Genomic DNA, 22,601 nt, shown 5'->3' with positions numbered 1-22,601 from the left:
ATTTTTTGAAAGATTTCTATTATGGTTTTTAAAGAAAGAAACACCAGAAGGCCAGAAGAGTCTTAAAAACTTTGAAAAAAAAAATACTGTATTGCTTATTTGTTGCTATGAAAGCGGCAGAAATTAGCCATTAAATTAGCCATTGCCCCTTATTTTCCATGTCACTTTAAAAATTGAGGTGTAATTGACATATAATATTATTAGTTTCAGTTGTACAACATGATTTCCTACTTATATACATTGTGAAATGACTACCACAATACCATTGTGACTACCACAACTGTCAGCCTAAGTATTTTTTTTTTTTTCTTCTGATGGGAACTTTTTTTACTCTCGGCAACTTTCATATATGAAACTTTTTAATGTCAAAGTTTAACATTTATGTTCTCTCCTGGAATACTTATTCTCCACAGGTGTTTTTGCTTAGTTGTACATTTCAACTGATTCAATAAATGCTCATCAGTCTTTTCTATATGTGAAATCTCTTTTGATTCGTCTTTGATTAGCTGCATTTTATTCTTAAGCAACTTTTTCACAGATGACTCATAGGTGTTCTGTTTGGGGGGTTATTTATGCCTGAGGTTCTTTATTCTTTTATACTTGAAGGACAACTTGTCTGAGTATTAAAATCTTGGGTCATGGACGTCCTTGATGGTACAATGTTTAGGAGTCTGCCTGCCGATGCATGGGGCATGGGATTTGATCCCTGGTCCAGGAAGACCCTACATGTTGCAGACCGACTAATCTGTGCGCCGCCATCACTGAGCCTGCGCTCTGGAGCCCGTGTGCTAAGCTACTGAAGCCTGTGTGTCTAGAGCCTGTGCTCTGCAGCAAAAGCCACCACAATGAGAGGCCCATGAAGTGCAAGGAGGAATAGCTCCCCCTTGCCACAGGTAAAGAAAGCCCACATGCAGCAATGAAGGCCCAGTGCAACCAAAATATAAATACATAATTAAAAAAAAAAATCTTAGGTTATGTTTTCGTTCCCTTGTAGCTTCATAGCCATCACTCTAATCTAACGATTGTGGCATTATACACTGCCATGGAGAAACCTGAGAGCTGCCTGATTTCTGCAACTCCCCACCACTCACGGAAACATGTGCATTTATTTCTGTAGGTGACTCCCTTTGCCTGAAAGTCTGAAAAATTCTTTCTCTGTTCTGGGAGTCTATGTCTCAGTCATTCATTCTCTATGATTCTTTTCCTGAAGCGTTGTGCCTCTTTCTGATCTGTAGATTTTAATTTTTCTAAAGCAATCTTTTGCAATACTATATTTGAAAGCTTTCTCTGTCCATTTCGGGGATACCAACTCTTAATGCTGGATCACTTACTTTGTCATAACTATTATTTGATTTCATATCTTTCTTTTTTAAACCATGATTTTTTAAGCTTTCTTACTACTAATCTGATTCTCGTCCTATCTAGACTTTTTTGTTTCTACCTTATATATCTCATAATGATGTTATTTTGGATTTCACATAATGATTTTTTCTGTAGGTTTTATTCACATGTAAAATTTGTTGGACTGATAAGTGAAAGAAAACGGTGTAAAAGTTACTCTATCTAAAACATAATATAATACGTGGCTGTGACAGAGAATGGGTTTCTAAGAAACTTTACACAAAGAATTTTACTAGCAAAGTGTCTCTTGAAATTTGTGAGGTTGTTTTGAAAGAACTTCTTGTCAACAGAGATGGTAAATCTCTGATTTACCATCACATGTATTGCTGCTCCTGTACCTCTTGCCCATGATAGATGTGCTAATCAACCACAGTGTTCTAGTTTGGTTGCAGAGATTGTCTCACAGTTCTGTGTAACACAGTACCAGAGACAGCCACTGAATGCATTGTTTCAAGTCAGTTTTCAAGAAGAAATCAATCCCATCACTACTTTAGGACTTGACCCACAATGAGCCATCTGTGAGCTTTCCAGCCCTATAAAATTCTCTAGAGTTTCTCATATGGCCCTGAAGCAAATGTATAGGGGAAAATAAAAGGAACATATATTTTTCTGTGATTAAAAGTAGTCAGTATAGTTCAAGTCCCCTAATAAGTGAATATACCTATTGGTATATCAGTATATAATAACCAGATTGGGTCTTTCTAATCTGCATTTTGAATTTCTCTGAATATGTACCTGAACAGCATATTAAAAAGCAGAGACATTACTTTGCCAAAAAAGGTCCATCTAGTTAAGGCTATGGTTTTTCCAGTAGTCATGTATGGATGTGAGAGTTGGACTATAAAGAAAGCTGAGCGCTGAAGAATTGATGCTTTTGAACTGTGGTGTTGGAGAAGACTCTTCAGAGTCCCTTGGACTGCAAGGAGATCCAACCAGTTCATCCTAAAGGAAATCAGTCCTGAATATTCATTGGAAGGACTCATGTTGAAGCTGAAACTCCAATACTTTGGCTACCTGATGTGAAGAACTGACTCATTGGAAAAGACCCTGATGCTGGGAAAGATTGAAGGTGGGAGAAGGGGACGACAGAGACGGTTGGATGGCATCATCGACTCAGTAGACATGAGTTTGAGTAAACTCCAGGAGTTGGTGACGGACAGGGAGGCCTGGTGTGGTGCAGTCCATGGGGTCACAAAGAGTAGGACATGACTGAGCAACTGAACCGAACTGAGTATGTACTATATTTTTCTCTTAAAAAATTAAAATTCTTGAGAACTGTAGATTCACTTGCTGTTAAGAAATAGAGCCTGTGTGTCCTTTACCCATTTCCATCAATGATACCATTTTGTGAAACTGTACTATAACATCACAAGCAGGTATTGACATTGATGTGGTCAAGATGCAGAACATTCCCATCACCACAACCATCACACCCACCTTCCTCCCACATTCATCCCTTCCTTATCCCCTGGCCGTCACTAGTTTTTTCTTCCTTTCTATAATTTTGTCATCTTAAATATTATAAATGGAATCATGCTGTAACATTTTGGAACTGGCTTTTTTTTCCACTATGCCTAGTTCTCTGGAAATTCATCCAGGTTGTTGTGTGTAGCAGTACTTCATTCCTCATTATTGCTGAGTCATCTCCATGGTATGGATGTACTATAATTTGTATAACCATTTACCTCTGAAGGATGACAACTGGGTTGTTTCTAGTTTTGAGGATTATGAATAAAGTTGCTATTAACATTTGTGTACATAATGTGTAACATTAGTTTTTTTCTCTTTTATAAGTGTGTCAGAGTGTAATTATCATTTATAGCATGGCTGTACCACTTTATATTCATGCCAGCAATGCATGAGTGACCAGTTTTTCCATACATCTGTGCTGGTCTGTGCTACTGTCACTATACATATGGCTTTGAAAATGTATCTTGTTGTAATTTTAAGGTCCGTCTAGTCAAGGCTATGGTTTTTCCAGTGGTCATGCATGGATATGAGAGTTGGACTGCGAAGAAAGCTGAGCGCCAAAGAATTGATGCTTTTGAACTGTGGTGTTGGAGAAGACTCTTGAGAGTCCCTTGGACTGCAAGGAGATCCAATCAGTCCATTCTAAAGGAGATCAGTCCTGGGTGTTCTTTGGAAGGACTGATGCTAAAGCTGAAACTCCAGTACTTTGGCCACCTCATGCGAAGAGTTGACTCATTGGAAAAGACTCTGATGCTGGGAGGGATTGGGGGCAGGAGGAGAAGGGGACAACAGAGGATGAGATGGCTGGATGGCATCACCGACTCAATGGACGTGAGTCTGAGTGAACTCCCGGAGTTGGTGATAGACAGGGAGGCCTGGCATTCTGCAATTCATGGGGTTGCAAAGAGTCGGATACGACTTAGCGACTGAACTGAACTGAGCTGATGGCTAGCAATGTTGAATAATTTTTTTCATGTGTTTATTTGCATCTGCATCTTCTCTTTGGTGAAATGTCTGTGCATATTTCCTATTTTTAATTGTATTGTTGCTTTTCTATTTTTAATTATTGAGTTTGAGTGTTATTTGTATTTCCTAGATGCTGTGTATTCTAGATATTAACAGTATCTTTAGAATTTTTACATCTATACTATAAAGGATATTGCAGTTTTTCTTTTTTGTGCTGTCTTTGGTTTTGGTATCAGGGTAATATATATATATGTATATATAAATGTAACAGAAATATATAATTACATGTATAGACACTATGTTGTTCAGTTGCTAAGTCATGTTCAACTCTTGTAACCCCATGAACTTCAGCACACTAGGCTTCTCTGTCCTTCCTATTTCCTGGAGTTGGCTCAAATTTATGTCCATCAGGTAGGTGATGACATCCAACCATCTCCTCCTCTCCTGCCCTCTTCTCCTTTTGCCTTCAATCTTTCCCAGCATCAGGATCTTTTCCAATGAGCTGTTTGCATCAGGTGGCCAAAGTATTGGAGCTTCAGCTTCATCATCAGTGCTTCCAATGAATATTCAGGATTGATTTCCTTTAGGATTAACTGGTTTGATCTCCTTGCAGTCCAAGGGACTCTCAAGAGTCTTCTCCAACACCACAGTTCAAAAGCATCAATTCTTTGGCATTCAGCCTTCTTTATGGTCCAACTCTCACATCCATATATGACTACTAGAAATACCATGGCTTTGACTGTATGGACCTTTGATGGCAAAGTGATGTCTTGGCCTTTTAATATGTTGTCTAGGTTTTTCAGAATGATTTCTATTTGTTTAGAAGGCAAACCATTCAATATCACAGTAATCCAAGTCTATGCCCCAACCACTAATGCAGAAGAAACTGAAGTTGAATGGTGCTATGAAGATCTACAAGACCTAGAACTAACACCAAAAAAAGATTTCCTTTTCATCATAGGGCACTGGAATGCAAAAGTAGGAAGTCAAGAGATAATTGGAGTAACAGACAAGTTTGGCCTTGGAGTACAAAATGAAGCAGGGCAAAGGCTAACAGAGTTTTGCCAAGAGAATGTACTGGTCACAGCAAACACCCTCTTCCAAGAACACAAGAGAAGACTCTACACAAGGACATCACCAGATGGTCAATACCAAAATCAAATTGATTATATTCTTTGCAGCCAAAGATGGAGAAGCTCTATACAGTCAGCAAAAACAAGACCGGGAGCTGACTGTGGCTCAGATCATGAACTCCTTATTGCAAAATTTAGACTTAAATTGAAGAAAGTAGGGGAAACCACTAGACTATTCAGATATGACCTAAATCAAATCCCTTATGATTATATAGTGGAGGTGACAAATAGATTCAAGGGATTAGATCTGACAGATTGCCTGAAAAACTATGGATGGAGGTTCATAACACTGTACAGGAGGGGCGTGAACAAAACTACCCTCAAGAAGAAGACATGCAAAAAGGCAAAATGGGCGTCTGAAGAGGCCTTACAAATAGTGAGAAAAGAGAAGTGAAAGGCAAAAGAGAAAAGGAAAGCTATATCCATCTGAATGCAGAGTTCCAGAGAAAAGGAAGGAGAGATAAGAAAGCCTTTCTAAGAGATCAAAGAAAGAGGAAAACAATAGAATGGGCAGGACTAGAGATCTCTTCAAGAAAATTAGAGATACCAAGGGAACATTTCATGGGCACAATAAAGGACAGAAATGGTATGGACCTAACAGAAGCAGACGATATTAAGAAGAGGGGGCAAAAATGCACAGAAGAACTATACAAAAAAGATCTTAATGACCCAGATAACCACAATGGAGTGATCACTTACCTAGAGCCAGATACTCTGAAGTGCGAAGTCAAGCAGGCCTTAGCAAGCATCACTATGAACAAAGCTAGTGGAGGTGATGGAACTCCAGCTGAGCTATTTCAAATCCTAAAAGATGATGCTGTGAAAGTGCTGCACTCAATATGCCAGCAAATTTGGAAAACTCAGCAGTGGCCACAGGACTGGAAAAGGTCTGTTTTCATTCCAATTCTAAAGAAGGGCAATGACAAAGAATGTTCGAACTATCATACAACTGCACTCATCTCACACACTAGCAAAGTAATGCTCAAAATTCTCCCAGCTAGGCTTCAAGAGAACGCGCACCGAGAACTCCCGGATGTTCAAGCTGGATTTAGAAAAGGCAGAGGAACCACAGATTAAATTGCCAACATCTGTTGGATCATAGAAAAAGCAAGAAAATTCTAGAAAAATATGTACTTCAGCTTCATTGACTACAATAAAGCCTTTGACTGTGTGGATCACAACAAACTGTGGAAAATTCTTAAATGGGAATACCAGACCACTATACCTGCCTTCTGAGAAATCTGCATGCAGGTCAAGAAGCAACAGTTAGAACAGGACATGGAACAAAGGATTGGTTTCTAAATTGGGGAAGGAGTAGGTAAAGGCTGTTTATTGTCACCTTGCTTATATAACTTATATGCAGAGTACATCATGTGAAATGCCAGACTGGATGAAGCACAAGCTGGAATCAAGATTGCTGGGAGGCATATCAACAACCTCAGATATGCAGATGACACCACCCTTATGGCAGAAAGTGAAGAGGAAGTAAGAGCCTCTTGATGAAAGTTAAAGAGGAGAGTAAAAATGTTGGCTTAAAACTCAATATTCAAAAAATGAAGATTCATGGCATCCAGTCCCATCACTTCAGGGCAAATAGATGGGGAAACAGTGGAAACAGTGACAGACTTTATTTTCTTGGGCTTCAAAGTCACTGCAGATGGTGAATGCAGTCATGAAATTAAAAGATGCTTGCTCCTTGGGAGAAAAGCTATGACCAACCTAGACAGCATATTAAAAAGCAGAGACTTTACTTTAGTGACAAAGGTCCATCTAGTCAAAGCTCTGGTTTTTCCAGTAGTCACATATGGGTGTGAGAGTTGGACCATAAAGAAAGCTGAGTGCTAAAGAATTGATGCTTTTGAACTGTGGTGCTGGAGAAGACTCTTGAGAGTCTCATGGACAGCAAGGAGATCAAACCAGTCAATCCTAAAGGAAAACAGCCCTGAATATTCATTGGAAGGACTGATGATGAAGCTGAAGCTTCAAAATTTTGGTCAACTAATGCGAAGAACTGACTCACTGGAAAAGACCCTGATGCTGGGAAAGATTGAAGGCAGGAGGAAAAGGGGATGACAGAGGTTAAGATGATTGAAAGGCACCACTGACTCGATGGATGTGAGTTTGAGCAAGTCTTGGGAGTTGGTGATGGATAGGGAAGCCTGGTGTGGTTCAGTCCATGGGGTCACAAAGAGTCGGACATGACTGAGTGACTGAACTGAACTGAACTGACTCTGCATATAAGTTAAATAAGCAGGGTGATGATATACAGCCTTGATCTACTCCTTTCCCAGTTTGGAACTAGTCCAACAGGACATTTTTCCATGTCTTGTTCTAACTGTTCCTTCTTGACCTGCATATATGTTTCACAGGAGGTAGGTAAGCTGGTCTGGTATTCCCATCTCTTTAAGAATTTTTCAGTTTGTTGTGATCCACACATTCAAAGGCTTTAGCGTAGTTAATGAAGCAGATGTGTTTCTGGAATGCTCTTGCTTTTTCTACGATCTAGCAGATGTCAGCAATTGATCTGTGGTTCCTCTGCCTTTTCTAAATCCAGCTTGAACATCTGGGAGGTCTCAGTTCATGTACTCTTGAAGCCTAGCTGGGAGAATTTTGAGCATTACTTTGCTCATGTGTGAGATGAGTGCAGTTGTGTGATAGTTTGAACATTCTTTGTCATTGCCCTTCTTTGGGATTGGAATGAAAACAGACCTTTTCCAGTCCTGTGGCCACTGCTGAGTTTTCCAAATTTGCTGGCATATAGAGTGCACCACTTTAATAGTATCATTTTTTAGGATTTGAAATAGCTCAGCTGGAATTCCATCACCTCTGCTAGCTTTGTTCATATTAATGTTTCCTAAGTCTCACTTGACTTCATACTCCAAGATGTCTGGCTCTAGGAAGTGATCACTCCATTGTGGTTATCTGGGTCATTAAGATCTTTTTTGTATGGTTCTTCCATGTATTCTTGCCATGTCTTAATATCTTGGGCTTCCTTGGTAGTTCAGCTAGTAAAGAATCCTCCTGCAATGCATGAGACCCTGGTTTGATTCCTGGGTGGGGAGGATCCCCTGGAGAAGGGATAGGCTACCCACTGCAATATTCTGGGGCATCCCTGGTGACTCAGGCAGCAAAGAATCTGCCTGCAGTGTGGGTTGATTTCCTTTATGATTGACTGGTTGGATCTTGCTGTTTAAGGGACTCTCAAGAGTCTTCTCCAACTCCACAGTTTGAAAAACATAAATTCTTTGGCGCTCAAGCCTTCTTTATGGTCCAACTCTCACATTGTAAAAGTGTTAGCGTTAGTCGCTCAGTCATGTCCAACTCTTTGCTATCCCATGGACTGTAACCCACCAGGCTCCTTTGTCCATGGAATTGTCCAGGTAAGAATACTGGAGTGGGTTGCCATTTCCTTCTCCAGGGGATCTTCCCAACCCAGGGATTAATCCCAGGTTTCCTGTATTGCAAGCAGATTCTTTACCTTCTAACTACTGGAAACACCATAGCTTTGACTATATGGACCTTTGTTATTATTATTATTAAGTAGGAGGTAGAGCAAAGTTCGGAGAAGGCAATGGCACCCCACTCCAGTGCTCTTGCCTGGAAAATCCCATGGATGGAGGAGCCTGGAAGGCTGCAGTCCATGGGATCGCTGAGGGTTGGCACTTTTCACTTTCATGCATTGGAGAAGGAAATGGCAACCCACTCCAGTGTTCTTGCCTGGAGAATCCCAGGGACGGCGGAGTGTGGTGGGCTGCCGTCTATGGGATCACACAGAATCAGACACGACTGAAGTGACTTAGCAGCAGCAGCAGCAATGTGGGAAACCTAGGTTCAATCCCTGGTTTGGGAATATCCCCTGGAGGAGGGCATGGCAACACACTCCAGTAGTATGGGGCTTTTCTGGTAGCTCAGAAGGTAGAGAATCCACCTGCAGTGCTGGAGACCTGGGTTTGATCCCTCCTGGGAAGATCCCATGGAGGAGGACACGGCAATCCACTCTAGTATTCTTGTCTGGAGAATCCCCATGGACAGAGGAGCCTGGAGGGCTAGAGTCCATGGGGTCACAGAGAGTCAGACATGACTGAGTGACTGTTTAAATTATTGTAATTATAAATAGTTCTTAAGTCTGCTGTTTAATTTTTGTTTTCTGTTTTTTTCTGTTTTCATTTGTCTTCTTGCTTTCTTTTTTCATTTGTTGCTTTAGGTATTGCATTTATAAGTATACAACTTGTCATAATCTATCATTGTTATTTTATCAACTTAAATGAAGCATAGAAATCTGAACCTCCTTCATTTCTCATTATGCTGTTGTCAAATATAATTTTAGAAAACTCAAAGGAGAAGGAAAGAAAGATTGCTTTTATCCTTATTTTTGCTTACTGTGTTCTTTCTTCCTGCTGTTCCAAGGTCCTTTCGTTTCTTTTATTTTTAGAGAATTTCCCTTAGCTTTTCTTTTAAGGTGGTTTGGGTTAGTTTTTCTTTATCTGTGAATGTATTGATTTTTTTCTTTTCTTTCCTAAAGAATATGTTCACCAAGGATAGAACACCGGGTTAATAGTTCTTTTATTTCAGTGCTAGAAAAATGTGCCACTTCTTCCTGGCTTTTATGGTTTTAATGAGAAGTCTAATGTCATATAAATTTTTTTTCCCTCTATAGGTAAGGTATTATTTTTCTCTGGCTGCTTTCAAAAGTCTTTCTCTGCTTTTCATTTTCAGAAGTCTAATTATGGTGCATCTTGGTATGGATGTCTTTGGTTTTACCTTGTTTGGAATTCACTCAGCTGTTTGCATCTGTAGATTTCTATCTCTTTCCAGATTTGAGGAGTTTTAGCCATTATTTCTTTGAATGCTTTTATAGTCTGTCTTCTTTCTCTTCTCCTTGTGAGACTTTGATGACTTGAATGCTAGATTATTTGTTATGGTAACATAGATCCCTGAGGCACTGACAAATTCATTTGTTCAGTTTTTTTCTCTCTGTTGTTCACATTTGGTCATTTCTATTATTCTGTCTAAAAATTCACATCTTTTTCCTCTATCCCATTCATTTTACTGTTGAGCCTATCCACTGAGGTTTTCTTGGCTTTTATTTTTCAGTTCTAAAATTTTCATTTGATTCCTCTCCATCTTCTAGTTCTTTTGCTAACTTTATAGTTCCTTGCTGAGACTTCCATTTTTTTTTTTCATTTGTTTCAAGAATGTTCATAATTGCTTGTTGAAGAATTTTTAAGATGGCTCCTTTAAACTCTTTGAAATATAATTCTAATATTTTGCCCTTTTGGTCTTGGCATCTGTTGTGTTTTTTTTTCACTCAGTTTTATATCTTTCTGGTTCTCTGACTGAAATCTGTATGTTTTTGATATTATAAGGTTTGAGAGCTTATTTAAACTTGGTTTTACCTATTTCCTTTGACACCATTCCACCCACTGTGGGGGATGGGTAGAGGATGATGCCTTGTACCTGCCTGATTAGAGACAGAGGTTCTTGGTGGGAGGAGCAGGGAAAAGATTATCTGTTTCATCCTTCTGGAAACAGAAGTCTGTGTACTACTTTTGAAATAAAAATAGTTTAAAAAATTATTTTAAGCATTGTATTTTTTGGGAAACTATTCTGTTTGTTGGTAGTTGGTAAAATATGGCTTCTATATCTACTGAGGTTTTCTTATTCTCTTTCTGATCGGTGGGCTGTGCGCATGTGTGTATGCACATAAACTAATTCCTTAAAGATAATTAGAGTCTCAAAACTTCCAAAATGTACTATTGATTTGATTCAGCAATAAACACGCATAATGCAGCAGGAAGGAGAACATGTTCCCTGCCTTATAATCTGTGGCATTTCCCTTAAAAAGCATGTGCTTAGTAAAAGCCCACAGCTGTTAGTATACTAATAGAATCAAATGGAGGACCCAAGATGTCAGCCAGGAACCTAATAGAATCATGTTTTAGTAGGTGCTTTGTTCAGCAAAGAATGAGGAATATAGAGAAAAGATCTTTAATTTCTTTATGACTTTTTCTTTGCCACCTCTCTGAAGACTTGGACTTTTAGTCTAACTATTCTAAATAATCTTATATGTCTGACTTACTTAATGTTTACTATGTTTTCTGGGAAATACACTTCATGATTTATGTGAGTACATGAAGTTCTTGACACATACTGAATATTTATCATACCAAAATAAGATTTACCTTCTCAAAGTATTGGGGAAGTCTTTAATCTTATAAAGTTACTATGCAATAATTTGGGGAGTATGCTTTACATAAGAATTCCCAGTTCATGAAAGAGACAGGTAAGTTGCCACATAGTCCATTATTAAGGGTGACTATCACTTTATCGGTATCTGATCTATGAAGGCAGCATGGAATTTTAACTGAGATCGTAACTAATGAAACAGTTTTAAAGGCTGACAGATTTTGTACTTACTTTGCCTGATGGTTAATCTAATGATTTAATCATTTAGGAAGACTAAGTGACCAGTCTCTAGCAACAAATAATGAGAACTTAATGATAGTGTAAGGTGGAAGAAATGGAGAAGCTACATACAGTGAGCTGATTCTGAGCATGTGAGAAACAGCTTGAATTGCAGACATTGGATTTGTAATCTGAGGTTTGGAGACTGTATTAAAATTTTTTGGCTTCCACTGAATTCATGTCATGGTTGTATATCTTCTAATTAGTATTCAAATCTACCCTGAAGCTTCAGTTTTAGATAACTGCTTGTCTCTTTGAAATTTTCCAGTCAGGGCCTCCAAAGTGAATTTTGCACATGCCACAAAGGCTATATTTTATGTATTCTCATTACATATCACCAAATGTTTTACAAATACATCCATCTCCTTTTGTGTGACTTGGTAACAAGCAATTTTAAGTAAGTTAGCCTGAAAATTGATGATATATACAAATTTTACATTTTTTAAAGAGGTTTAGCCTATACCTTTAAATGAATATAATAATAATATACACGATCTAATCTTTTAGTCACAGTGAAAATATCAGCATGTTTTTCTTCTGTGTCAAGAACTAGCCCATTATGTTATATATCTACCCCAAATTATAATATATATTTATGTGATTTTTACATTCATGTTCTCTTATCAGCTTCATTGGATGGCATACTGACATATTTAACAACTTTTCAAAATGCAGGCTTTTATTTTTTATTTTTCTAGATATAAAAATAAAACAGTAAAAGAAACATGTAGTTATTTCCATAAAAAGGCATTCTACAGAATGAGGAAAAATAGTTGCAGAATAAAAAATTCCTGCAAATCAATTAAAAAGAGGGGATCCAATGACAAATCAGCAAAAGACTTGAACAAGTATCTCTAGAGAGAGGACTTTCACATGCTGCATAAATATATGAAAGATGCTCAATTCCACTGGCCATTGCTGCTGCTGCTGCTGCTGCTAAGTCGCTTCAGTCGTGTCTAACTCTGTGCGACCCCATAGATGGCAGCCCACCAGGCTCCTCTATCCCTGGGTTTCTCCAGGCAAGAACACTGGAGTAGGTTGCCATTTCCTTCTGCCCACTGGCCATTAGGGAAATGCAAATTAAAAACTCACACCCAAGAGAATGGATAAAGTAAAAAAGATGGGAAATGCTAGTTCTGATAAGGATGGAGAGCAGTTAGAACTTTGATCCATGGCTGGTGGCCACGTGTGATCACTTAGGAACGCTGGTTGATAGTATGTACTAACGTTGAGCATATCCATATCCTCAGACCCAGCACTTGTTCTAAGTTAATACCTGACTAGGTATAGTCATCAAAAGGTGCACAGAACTATTTATATAACCCCAAGCTGGAAAACACTCACCTGTAGATCAGTATATGGTGAATAAATTAAGATATGTCTGCACCACAGAATACTTTACAACAAAGAGAATCAACAAAATACAACTACCTGCAACAATATGGATAAATCTCACAAACTTGAAGAAGAAAGAATTCATATTTTATGATTCTATTGGTGTGAAATTCATGAATAAGCAAAAACAATTTACGACGTTTGGAGTCAGGATGGTGGCCTGCCAGTCACCCTTCCTGGCAGGGGAGACGTGGGTGCTGCTGGAAGCTGGTAATGTTCTATTTCTTGGTCTGGATGCTTACATGGAAATGCTCATTTGGATGGTTTCATGAGGTGTCCATTAATGATATGTGTACTTGTAAAGTTGTGTGATCTTGAAACAATGCAATAAAATAATGTAATAAAAATGTAGTTTTCACCCCAGATACTGGTGATAACTTTGAAACAGACTGGAGCCCAGGATTAGAGTTGGTGCTCAGCTACATACATCTCTAGGTTGTTGCTGATCTTGATCTCAACATGTTTAGGTCACTATTCTGCTTAGAATAATGAGCATAATAATGCTTGGGGTTTTCTCTGCTAATTATCTGTGACAAAATATTAATGTTTGTCCTTTGGGACCAAAGTATTTGGTGGTTTTTAAAGATATAACAATGTTTTAAATGCTCCAGATTTAAAACAAAACAGTAGTAGGTATCACTATGGAACACTGGGAGAAATCCCAAATGAGAAGGCAGTAGATCTGGTGACTGTTTATTCTCTTCCAGCTGGGTGAACTGGGGCAAGTCCAAGTCTCAGCTCCAGTTCTTTAAGATTAATACCTGACCTGCCTGAAAGCAGAGGGATTAACTCTGGAATCTAAGATCCACCATCTGTAGATAAAGTTTTAAAATAAGTGACTGATGATATTACCTGTTCAGACCACCATTGATTCCCAATCTTGTGTTCTGCTGACATGTTCAATGATAAACATGGTCCCAAACACACACAAAAATGTTGCAAAGTATATAGCAAAGTATGGTCTCAGTGCTGTAGGTCATCTGAACATCTCACCTTATCTTCATCTCCAAGCTGATCTCTTGTTTCTTTTGGGAGTTTTTGCTCTGCAGCAAGGATGCTTTTTAGGAAGTGTTCCATGTTGATAAAAAGGAGAAGATCTTTGTTTTTCTTAATATACTGTAGAGAGTATGAAAGATAAATTATAATAAACTTAAGATCTTTGCTCTCATTTATTCTAAGTACTCTTGAATCTTTGCCAGTACCTCAGAGTACTATATACAGTTCTGCTTTCTTAAAATAAAATGAGATCTCTTCATAAATGGTGGTTGGCAGAGTACTAATTAATACAAGCTCCACAACTTTCTCTGTCTTGGAAAAGAGGCTTTTAATACTTCTAAGCCTCAGATTTCTCATCTGTAAGTTAAGAATAAAAGTAACATCTACCGTACAAGAGCATGGGGAAGGTTAAATGAGATAATGCATGTAAAACTCTCAACAGAATGCCTGACACATGGCAAATGTGTAATGTTTGCTAGTATCTGCCTCCTAGATTGAGAAGTTTGGTGACATAGCATCAGTGTCCACATAAATCTATTCACTAGCACAGTAAACATATGAAAAGCCTGCTCTGAGGCTGGACTGTGGGTTATATCAGAAAAAACAAAGCAAACAACTCTGCCCTCATGGAGCTTATATTCTAGCAGGGGAAAAATGGAATAAGCAAATGTAAGTAAATCCTGAGGGGCTTGCCAGGTGGTGCAGTGGTAAAGAATATGTCTGCCAGTGTAGGAGACAAAGGAGATGCAGGTTCAATCCCTGGGTCGGGAAGATCCCCTGGAGGAGGAAGTGGCAACCTACTCTAGTATTCCTGCCTGGAGAATCCCACGGACAGAGGAGCCTGGCGGACTGCAGTTCATGGGGTTGCAAAAAGTTGGACATGACTGAGCGACTGAGCACACACCAGGCAAAAGTAAATTCTGTACTATGTTAGGACATGATGTAGGATAAGGAAAAGCAGAGCAAAGAGAAGCTGATGAACAAGGCAAAGAGGGCGGCAGAGTAAGACAGGCTTGTCAGGATAGTCGCTGAGGCGACACTTGAACAAAGACGTGAAGAAGACAAGGGAGGCAGGCATAGCCCAGGGTTTCTTAAACTCAGTGCTACTGACATTTGGGGATGGATGATTTTTTGCTGTGGGGCTGTCCTATCCACTGTAGGCTGTTTAGGGGCATCCGTGGTCTCTGCTACTGCTGCTGTGAAGTCGATTCAGTCGTGTCCGACTCTGTGCGACCCCATAGACAGCAGCCCACCAAGCTCCCCCGTCCCTGGGATTCTCCAGGCAAGAATACTGGAGTGGGTTGCCATTTCCTTCTCCAGTGCATGAAAGTGAAAAGTGAAAGTGAAGTAGCTCAGTCGTGTGGACTGCAGCCCACCAGGCTCCTCCATCCATGGAATTTTCCAGGCAAGAGTACCGGAGTGGGGTGCCATTGCCTTCTCCGTCTGTGGCCTCTATCCAGTAGTTAACAGTAGCACCACCTCCTCTGAGTCAGACCATTGAAAGTGTCTTCAGAGGTTGCCAAATATCCTGCCAGGAATAAAATTGCTTCTGTTGGGAGCTACTGCCTTAGAGGAATGAGCATTGCAGGTAGGACCCTTAAGATCACTGTCCCTGGAGAGTCTGAAGACCAGTAGGGAGGAAAATGTGGTTGGAGGTGAGCTAATGAGGGGAAGAGAAGAAGGTGACAGAGTGAGACATGAAGGGGACTTGACTTCTTAGATTTTTACCCAAGTGAACTGAGGAACACAGCAGGACTTTGAGCAATCTCAACTTTCATTTTCAGAGGGTGACTATGACTACTGTGCTGAGAATACACTGCAGAGAGATGAGCATGGGCTTGGAGATGGGTTAGTAGGTCTGATGGTAGTCCAAGCAAGAGCTGCCTTGCATCAGGTTGGTAGCAGCGCAAGTGATGAGAAGTGATCAATTATAGACATACTTGAAGGTACAGTTTGTGAAGGATGAGTTTCTGAAGAATTTCCTGATGGATTGGTTTTGGGGTATATGTAACAGGTTTGGCCTGAAGAGAAGACTTTGGCTTGAAAAATCAGAACACAGTTGCCATCAGTGGAGATGGGGAACGTTTTAAGTGGAGCAGGTTTGAAAAGAAGATTGGCTTTGGGCCTGTTGAGTCTGAGCTACTTATAAGACATTCCCCTGGAGATGGTTAGTGTGTGTGTTAGTCACTCAGTTGTGTCCGACCTTTTGTAACCCTATGGACTGTAGCCAGCCAGGCTTCTCTCTCCAGGGAATTCTCCAGGCAAGACTACTGGAGTGAATTACCATTTCCTTCTTTGGGAGATCTTTCTGACCCAGGGATTGAACCTGGGTCTCCTGCATTGCAGGCAGATTCTTTACTGATTGAGCCACCAGGTAAGCCCAGATGGCAAGTAAGCAGTTGGATATATGAGCTGAGATAGAGTTGGGTTGAGGGTGAAGAAAAAATTTGAGAGTTGTTGACATATAGATGAGATTTAGATGACATATAGATCTCATTTAGATGAGATTTAAAGCTAGAACACTGGGCGAGATCCCCAAGGGGAGTGAATATAGAAGAGGACAGGACCGAATCCTGTCCTTCGAACATTAAGAGGCCAGGGAGAGGAGGAAGGATCAGCAAAGGAGATTGAGAAGGAACAGTCAGGGAGGGAGGAGGAAAACCAGAGGCGGCCAGTGTCCTGGGACTCCAGTAAAGAAGGTGGATCGAACTGGAGAAAGTGATCAGATGGGTCAAATGCTGCTATGAGGTGAGGACAGCGCGTTGACTGTTTTCTGAGATTTGTGCTAGACTATAATAATTTTGTAATCTGGATGACCAACATCACTATCACCATCAACAGCCACAAGATGAATCAGTAACTAATGGAGAGTTAATTACAGGGAGATGTATATGGACTATTTCCTTAGCAGTCAGGTGATCAAGAATCTAGTCTCAATTCTACCACTACAAACAGCTGTATGGTTTGGAGCAAACTGCTAAATCTACCTTTAAATACAAATGTGACTAAAAATATGTCTGCTACCAAGATTGCTGGGTGGCTTGAATGAGACTATGTATATGTGTGTGTGTGTGTGTGTGTGTGTGTGTGTGTACACACATATATAGGCCTTGAAAATGTATGGAGTTTTATCTACATAATGAAAAAAAAAGATATCCTCTTATTTCTGACTCAACAATGAATTGACCTTTAATGGAAGAACAGAAGATAGTCTTTTTAAGATCATAGATTTAAATTTTATATTTTCATAGTTAAAAAGCTGAGATAATATTGATATAAAAGTACTTATTAAGTATTAAGGATGCCACTGTCAAACTTGCACAGAAAAGAGCATACAGTAAGTTTGGGTAAACAAGCTACCCCTTGGGCATCTAAATGTAGTCTCTAAGTCACAGTAAGTTTTATAGATGGAATTCTGCTTATTTATTGATAATATGTTAATGGAATATTAATGAACTGTGGAGCCATATTTGCAATCCCCATGAGCCAGGTCCCCCCCGTTTGCCCTGTAGAACATAGGGTTTAAAAAATACTGTCATATGTGGTTTGAGAAGCAGCCTGGATGTCAAGGCAATGTGCCATCTTGGGAGGCAAGAAACACATGCATAGGTCATTCACGGAGGCATTTAATCTGTGAAGAAGTCAATTTTAAAACCATGTGCTACCCAGGGAACTTCGCTCAGTGTTACTTGGCAGCCTGGATGGGCAGGAAGCTTGGGGGAGAATGGATTCATGTATATATAAATATGGCTAAGTCGCTCTGTGTGCACTCAAAACTACCATAACATTGTTAATCAGCTATGCTCCAACATAAAATAGAAAGTGTAAACAAAAAACACAAACACAAACAAAACCACGGGCTACACAAGTTAAAGTCAGTCACCTCCTCCGACGACTCTGGCTCCAAGTGGGACTCATGCTTTCTTACAATGAGTTTAGAGAGAAGGTCTCTTCCTCTTTCAGAGATGGGCTGCTCTCCCAGCAGAAGAGCACTTATGCTTTGGCCAAGTTTACTGTCCTGGGAAACTGTTGACATTCGCAGAGTGATAGAGAATGCTTCCCTGAAGTAGGCCTTCAGCCCCTGGTCAGGAAAAGTGAGCGCGGCAGATCAGTCTGGCCTCTAGGAAATGGCTAGTGTAGCTTTAAAATTACAGTTGAAAGAGAAATGGGACTTGAGATGGACCATCTTTACTCGCCTGCTTGTAATTCTGGTGAGGTTCAAATACTGACAATGCAATATCCACAGAAAAGGGTGATGCTGTTCTCAGAGGAAGGCTGCTTCTCTCCAGAATTCTTAGAGAGCTGTATGCATTTTTCATATGCTGCCATGGGAAATTTGTTTGGGAAAATCTTAGCCAGGCAGTAGGAACCAAGGGCCATCGGTGGGACTTAAGTAGATCCGAAATATTTCAAAGCTTATAGCATTTACTATCTTGGGGAATGGGCATGAGTCATAAAGTAAGAGAAGCAAAAAGCCCTCTGCATGTTATAAATACCTTGTAAAATGACCTCAGAAAGGCGGGGTTGGAGTCCTGGTGGAGGTCATCGGCAGCGATGTGGGCCAGGCAGTGGATCAACAGCAGAACAAAGCTTCCCACCGACGCCAAACACTCTCTCCCAACAAACAGTGTGTTTTCAGCTCTCTGAGTGGAGAAAATACCCAAACTTGGGTATGTCACCCTCAGGAAATATTTCCCCTGCCTCTCTCTTTTTCTAGTTTTATCTGATCTAAAACAACTTGGGGAATCATAAAGTTAGAGACTCCCTGGGTTAAATGGAAATTTATTGAAGGGAAGATTCAGAGCGCAAGGGAAAACTGTTTTAGCTCAACTGTCTGAATAAATCATTTTCTCCATCATCTCCCATCTTTTTTTTTGCTACCCCTGGCTTACAGAAATACAGAAAACAAACTTGCAAATTCAGAGAAAACTTATTCATGTATCTGTTTATTTATTTATTTTTAATCCTTGAACGCCAATTACTGTTTCTTTACTCAGTGGTTCTCAGACTTAGTGTGAATGAGGATCATTTGGGTGTGATTCTATTTTGGGGACCCATCCCAGGATTTCTGGTTCTGTGGGCTTTAGATGGACTCGCCATTTCCATCTTACCAAACTCCCCAGGTGGTTGATAGACGAGGGTCCGAGGACCACAGTTTGAGAAGCATCGTCTTATGGGGCTATCAGGTTTTCTTTGTCTTTCATGCCTTTTTTGTAATCAAGTTCTCAAATCTCTTGTCTTGCCTAACTGATCTGAAATAACTCCTTGCTAATTCTCTTAAGAGGTGATAGGTTAGCATGGAAAAACCTTAGATGATTTGGAATCAGACAGTCTGAGATCAGTTTCTGGAATTAGCTGCAGGTGTCAGCACAGACGCATGGTTACAAAATGAGTTTGGTGTAAAATTCATCTGGACTTGAGTTTTGACTCTTGCCACGTTGTGATCTTGGGCAAATAACTTGGCCTCTCTGGGACTCAGTTTCCTAATGCATAAAATGGAAAGTACCCTTCCCCAACCCCTGGGGTTAGGTGGCTATAAATTATAAGTGAGAGGATGCATGTGAGACATATGGCCTAGTGCCTGGCACATAACACTCCATGACTCCTGAGTTTGCCTCCCCATTAGTAAGATGGGAGTCAAGATTGCTTACTTCATAGATGCTTTGAGGATCAAGTGAAATAATACCTGGAGAATATCATACAGGGGTAATTTTTGGTCTTATTAAATCCCCTAACAACTTGCTAGCCAAGTATAAGCCACTTGCTTGTCCTCTAACCTTGGTTAGCAGTCCCCTCTCACAATCACTGTTTTCTGTCATAGTATTTAAGGTCCATAAACACCAGCTGAGAGGACCGCCATGGCACTGCCAGTCTACATGTTTGAGGAACTACCAGGACAGGAACAATTTAGATCCTTCCCCATAGAAAGATGCTGACTGTGCAGGATTTCCTGAGCTTGGAACCATGCCTCTTACGGGAAACACCAGTCTGGAACCACTGGCTTCGATATGGACAGATTCATTAACGGGCACAAAGCCATTGTGATTCTCTGGGCACAAGCCAGGACACAGTCATTTCACTAATTAGACAAAGCTCTTACATGGGGACATTTATTATGCCTTAGCCAGATGACTTATTACCTAGAGGGAGCAAAACATCTGAGGACTTAGAAAAATACTCTACAACATTTGCTCTTTTTTGCTTCTGTCTTTACTAGACCTAGAATTTGACAAACCTCACATGTGGGATTGGGAATTTGAAATACCTGATAGAAGAAGGAACCTTGGAAGGCATTGTCTGAGGCTTCCATGGCAGGAAGACGAGAAGCAATCTGCAGGGTGATTTTTGGAGCCTGAAAAGAAAAAAAAAAAAAAAAAGAAACCTATCTCTCTGTTAAAAAATTCTCCTGCAGCTCAATTACATAGCACCAACCAATAATGGGAAGTAAATGAACTGGGGTATCAATTTAAATTATAACAGGATAAGTGGATTCAGGGACACCACCCTTATGGCAGAAAGTGAAGAGGAACTAAAAAGCCTCTTGATGAAAGTGAAAGTGGAGAGTGAAAAAGTTGGCTTAAAGCTCAACATTCAGAAAACGAAGATCATGGCATCTGGTCCCATCACTTCATGGGAAATAGATGGGGAAACAGTGGAAACAGTGTCAGACTTTATTTTTTGGGGCTCCAAAATCACTGCAGATGGTGACTGCAGCCATGAAATTAAAAGACGCTTACTCCTTGGAAGAAAAGTTATGACCAACCTAGATAGCATATTCAAAAGCAGAGACATTACTTTGCTGACTAAGGTCCGTCTAGTCAAGGCTATGGTTTTTCCAGTAGTCATGTATGGATGTGAGAGTTGGACTGTGAAGAAAGCTGAGCACCGAAGAATTGATGCTTTTGAACTGTGGTGTTGGAGAAGACTCTTGAGAGTCCCTTGGTCTGCAAGGAGATCCAACCAGTCCATTCTGAAGGAGATCAGCCCTGGGATTTCTTTGGAAGGAATGATGCTAAAGCTGAAACTCCAGTACTTTGGCCACCTCATGTGAAGAGTTGACTCATTGGAAAAGACTCTGACACTGGGAGGGATTAGGGGCAGGAGCAGAAGGGGACGACAGAGGATGAGATGGCTGGATGGCATCACTGACTTGGTGGATGTAAGTCTGAGTGAACTCCAGGAGTTGGTGATGGACAGGGAGGCCTGGCGTTCTGCGATTCACGGGGTCGCAAAGAGTCGGACACGACTGAGTGACTGAACTGACCTAAACTGAAGTGGATTCAGTATAGACTATAGAAAAGTGGAAGGAGTATTTATTAACTTGGTGCTGGAAATTTATGCTAACTACTAGGTTTGATTTGCCACTTTTCTAAACAGAGGTTCAGTAGCAATCAGGCATGAAGGCTCTCGGGCCAAGATGCCTGCTTTCTAACCCTTTTGGTTGTGTGTTCTTGGAAAAGTTTCCTTACCCATTCTGTATCTTCTTCCCTCCACCTTAAATGAGAAAAAAAAAAAAAGTATCTATGCCACTTGGATTTTGTGAAGATTAAATGAGTTAATTCAGACAGACTAATATAACAGTGAAATGGCAACCAACTCCAGTACTTTTGCCTGGGAAATCCCATGGACAGAGGAGTCTGGTGGGCTATAGTCCGTGGAGTCTCAGAAGAGTTGGACATGACTGAGCATGTGTGTGCATGTGCACTAGAACATTCTGTGTCATGTAAGTCATTCACTTTGAGTATCAGTTATTTCACCTACAAAAAAATTCCATTGTCAAAAAAATATTCCACTGTCTCATAGAATCAGAATTCAGGTTACTCGGTGTAAACAAAACAAAGTATGCAAAATTGCTTTCTACATTATAAAGTCAAAACAGACTTCATTTTAAAGACAATGAATGCTGAAGCAGCGGTGGGATCTCTCAGATCAGAGGAGAGCCTGCTCTCTGCCTGTATTCTTCCCATTATCCTATCATTTGAGAGATTAGGCTTTCAACTGGTAAAATGATTCACTTAGAAGCGAGACTTAGAAAGTTCTCTGTTCCCGGTGCTTCAGCCTAAGGAATATCCACTATCTCAAAGCCTCCTTCCTGGTGACCCTGCCCTTCTGAACTCCACGGATGACTGCTCCACAGAGACCAGAACAAGACTTACCTGAAGCTGGGGGATGAGGAGGTGTAGGATGGAGAGGCCATGCTCGTAAACCACGAACTCCCTGGCAGAGAGGTCTGTGGACGGCACAGTTATCAGCTCTTCCTTCTGCGTTATCTGAGGTTTGGGGAGATCTTGCAAAGAGCTTTTGAGGGCTGCAGAGAAAAACAGTAAGACTTCACTGACTATTCTGTGCGGTAACAATACATTAACTAAACAACAACGACACAATTCAACTTAGGAAAAGGTGTATTTGGATCCATCCATCCATCCATCCGTCCATCCATCCTCCGGTGCTAAAGCCTCCTATATATACATTGTGGCTCAGGCCTTCTGCCCGTCTTCATGGAAAAGAAACTGAGTCCCAGTCATTAGGAACAAAGGCACCAGCACAACAGAATGAGGGTCCAGAAAAGATGGCAACACATTTTCTTCTATTTCATAGGGTTGTTTGGAGCATTAAAATGTAATGTACTCAGAACAGTGTCTGGTACTCAGTAAGCACTCAGTAAATGTTAGTTGTATTAACAGTCTTACTTCCCCACAAAACTGTCTCTATTGTGCCTTGGGTCTTTAAACATTTTCTATTTTCTTTTTATTCTTGAGAGGACAATTAAAAAAA

General features: G+C 40.3%; 1 protein-coding gene across 1 annotated transcript in view; it reads right to left on the bottom strand.

Annotated features, from left to right (window-relative positions):
* LOC138420516 (uncharacterized) overlaps positions 1 to 22,601 on the bottom strand; it is a 34,397-nt gene that overhangs the window by 4,479 nt on the left and 7,317 nt on the right. Inside the window, exons 9-13 of the mRNA XM_069553751.1 lie at positions 21,983 to 22,134; positions 20,092 to 20,178; positions 18,323 to 18,469; positions 17,710 to 17,907; positions 13,824 to 13,946 (exon numbers count right to left, since the gene is read on the bottom strand). Of these exons, the coding sequence (XP_069409852.1) occupies positions 13,824 to 13,946; positions 17,710 to 17,907; positions 18,323 to 18,469; positions 20,092 to 20,178; positions 21,983 to 22,134 (707 nt within the window). The remainder of the gene's footprint in view (positions 1 to 13,823; positions 13,947 to 17,709; positions 17,908 to 18,322; positions 18,470 to 20,091; positions 20,179 to 21,982; positions 22,135 to 22,601) is intronic.

The sequence above is a fragment of the Ovis canadensis genome, chromosome 15, assembly GCF_042477335.2.
Source record: "Ovis canadensis isolate MfBH-ARS-UI-01 breed Bighorn chromosome 15, ARS-UI_OviCan_v2, whole genome shotgun sequence".
Classification (NCBI taxonomy): domain Eukaryota; kingdom Metazoa; phylum Chordata; class Mammalia; order Artiodactyla; family Bovidae; genus Ovis; species Ovis canadensis.
This window is presented reverse-complemented; position numbering and strand designations above follow the sequence as displayed.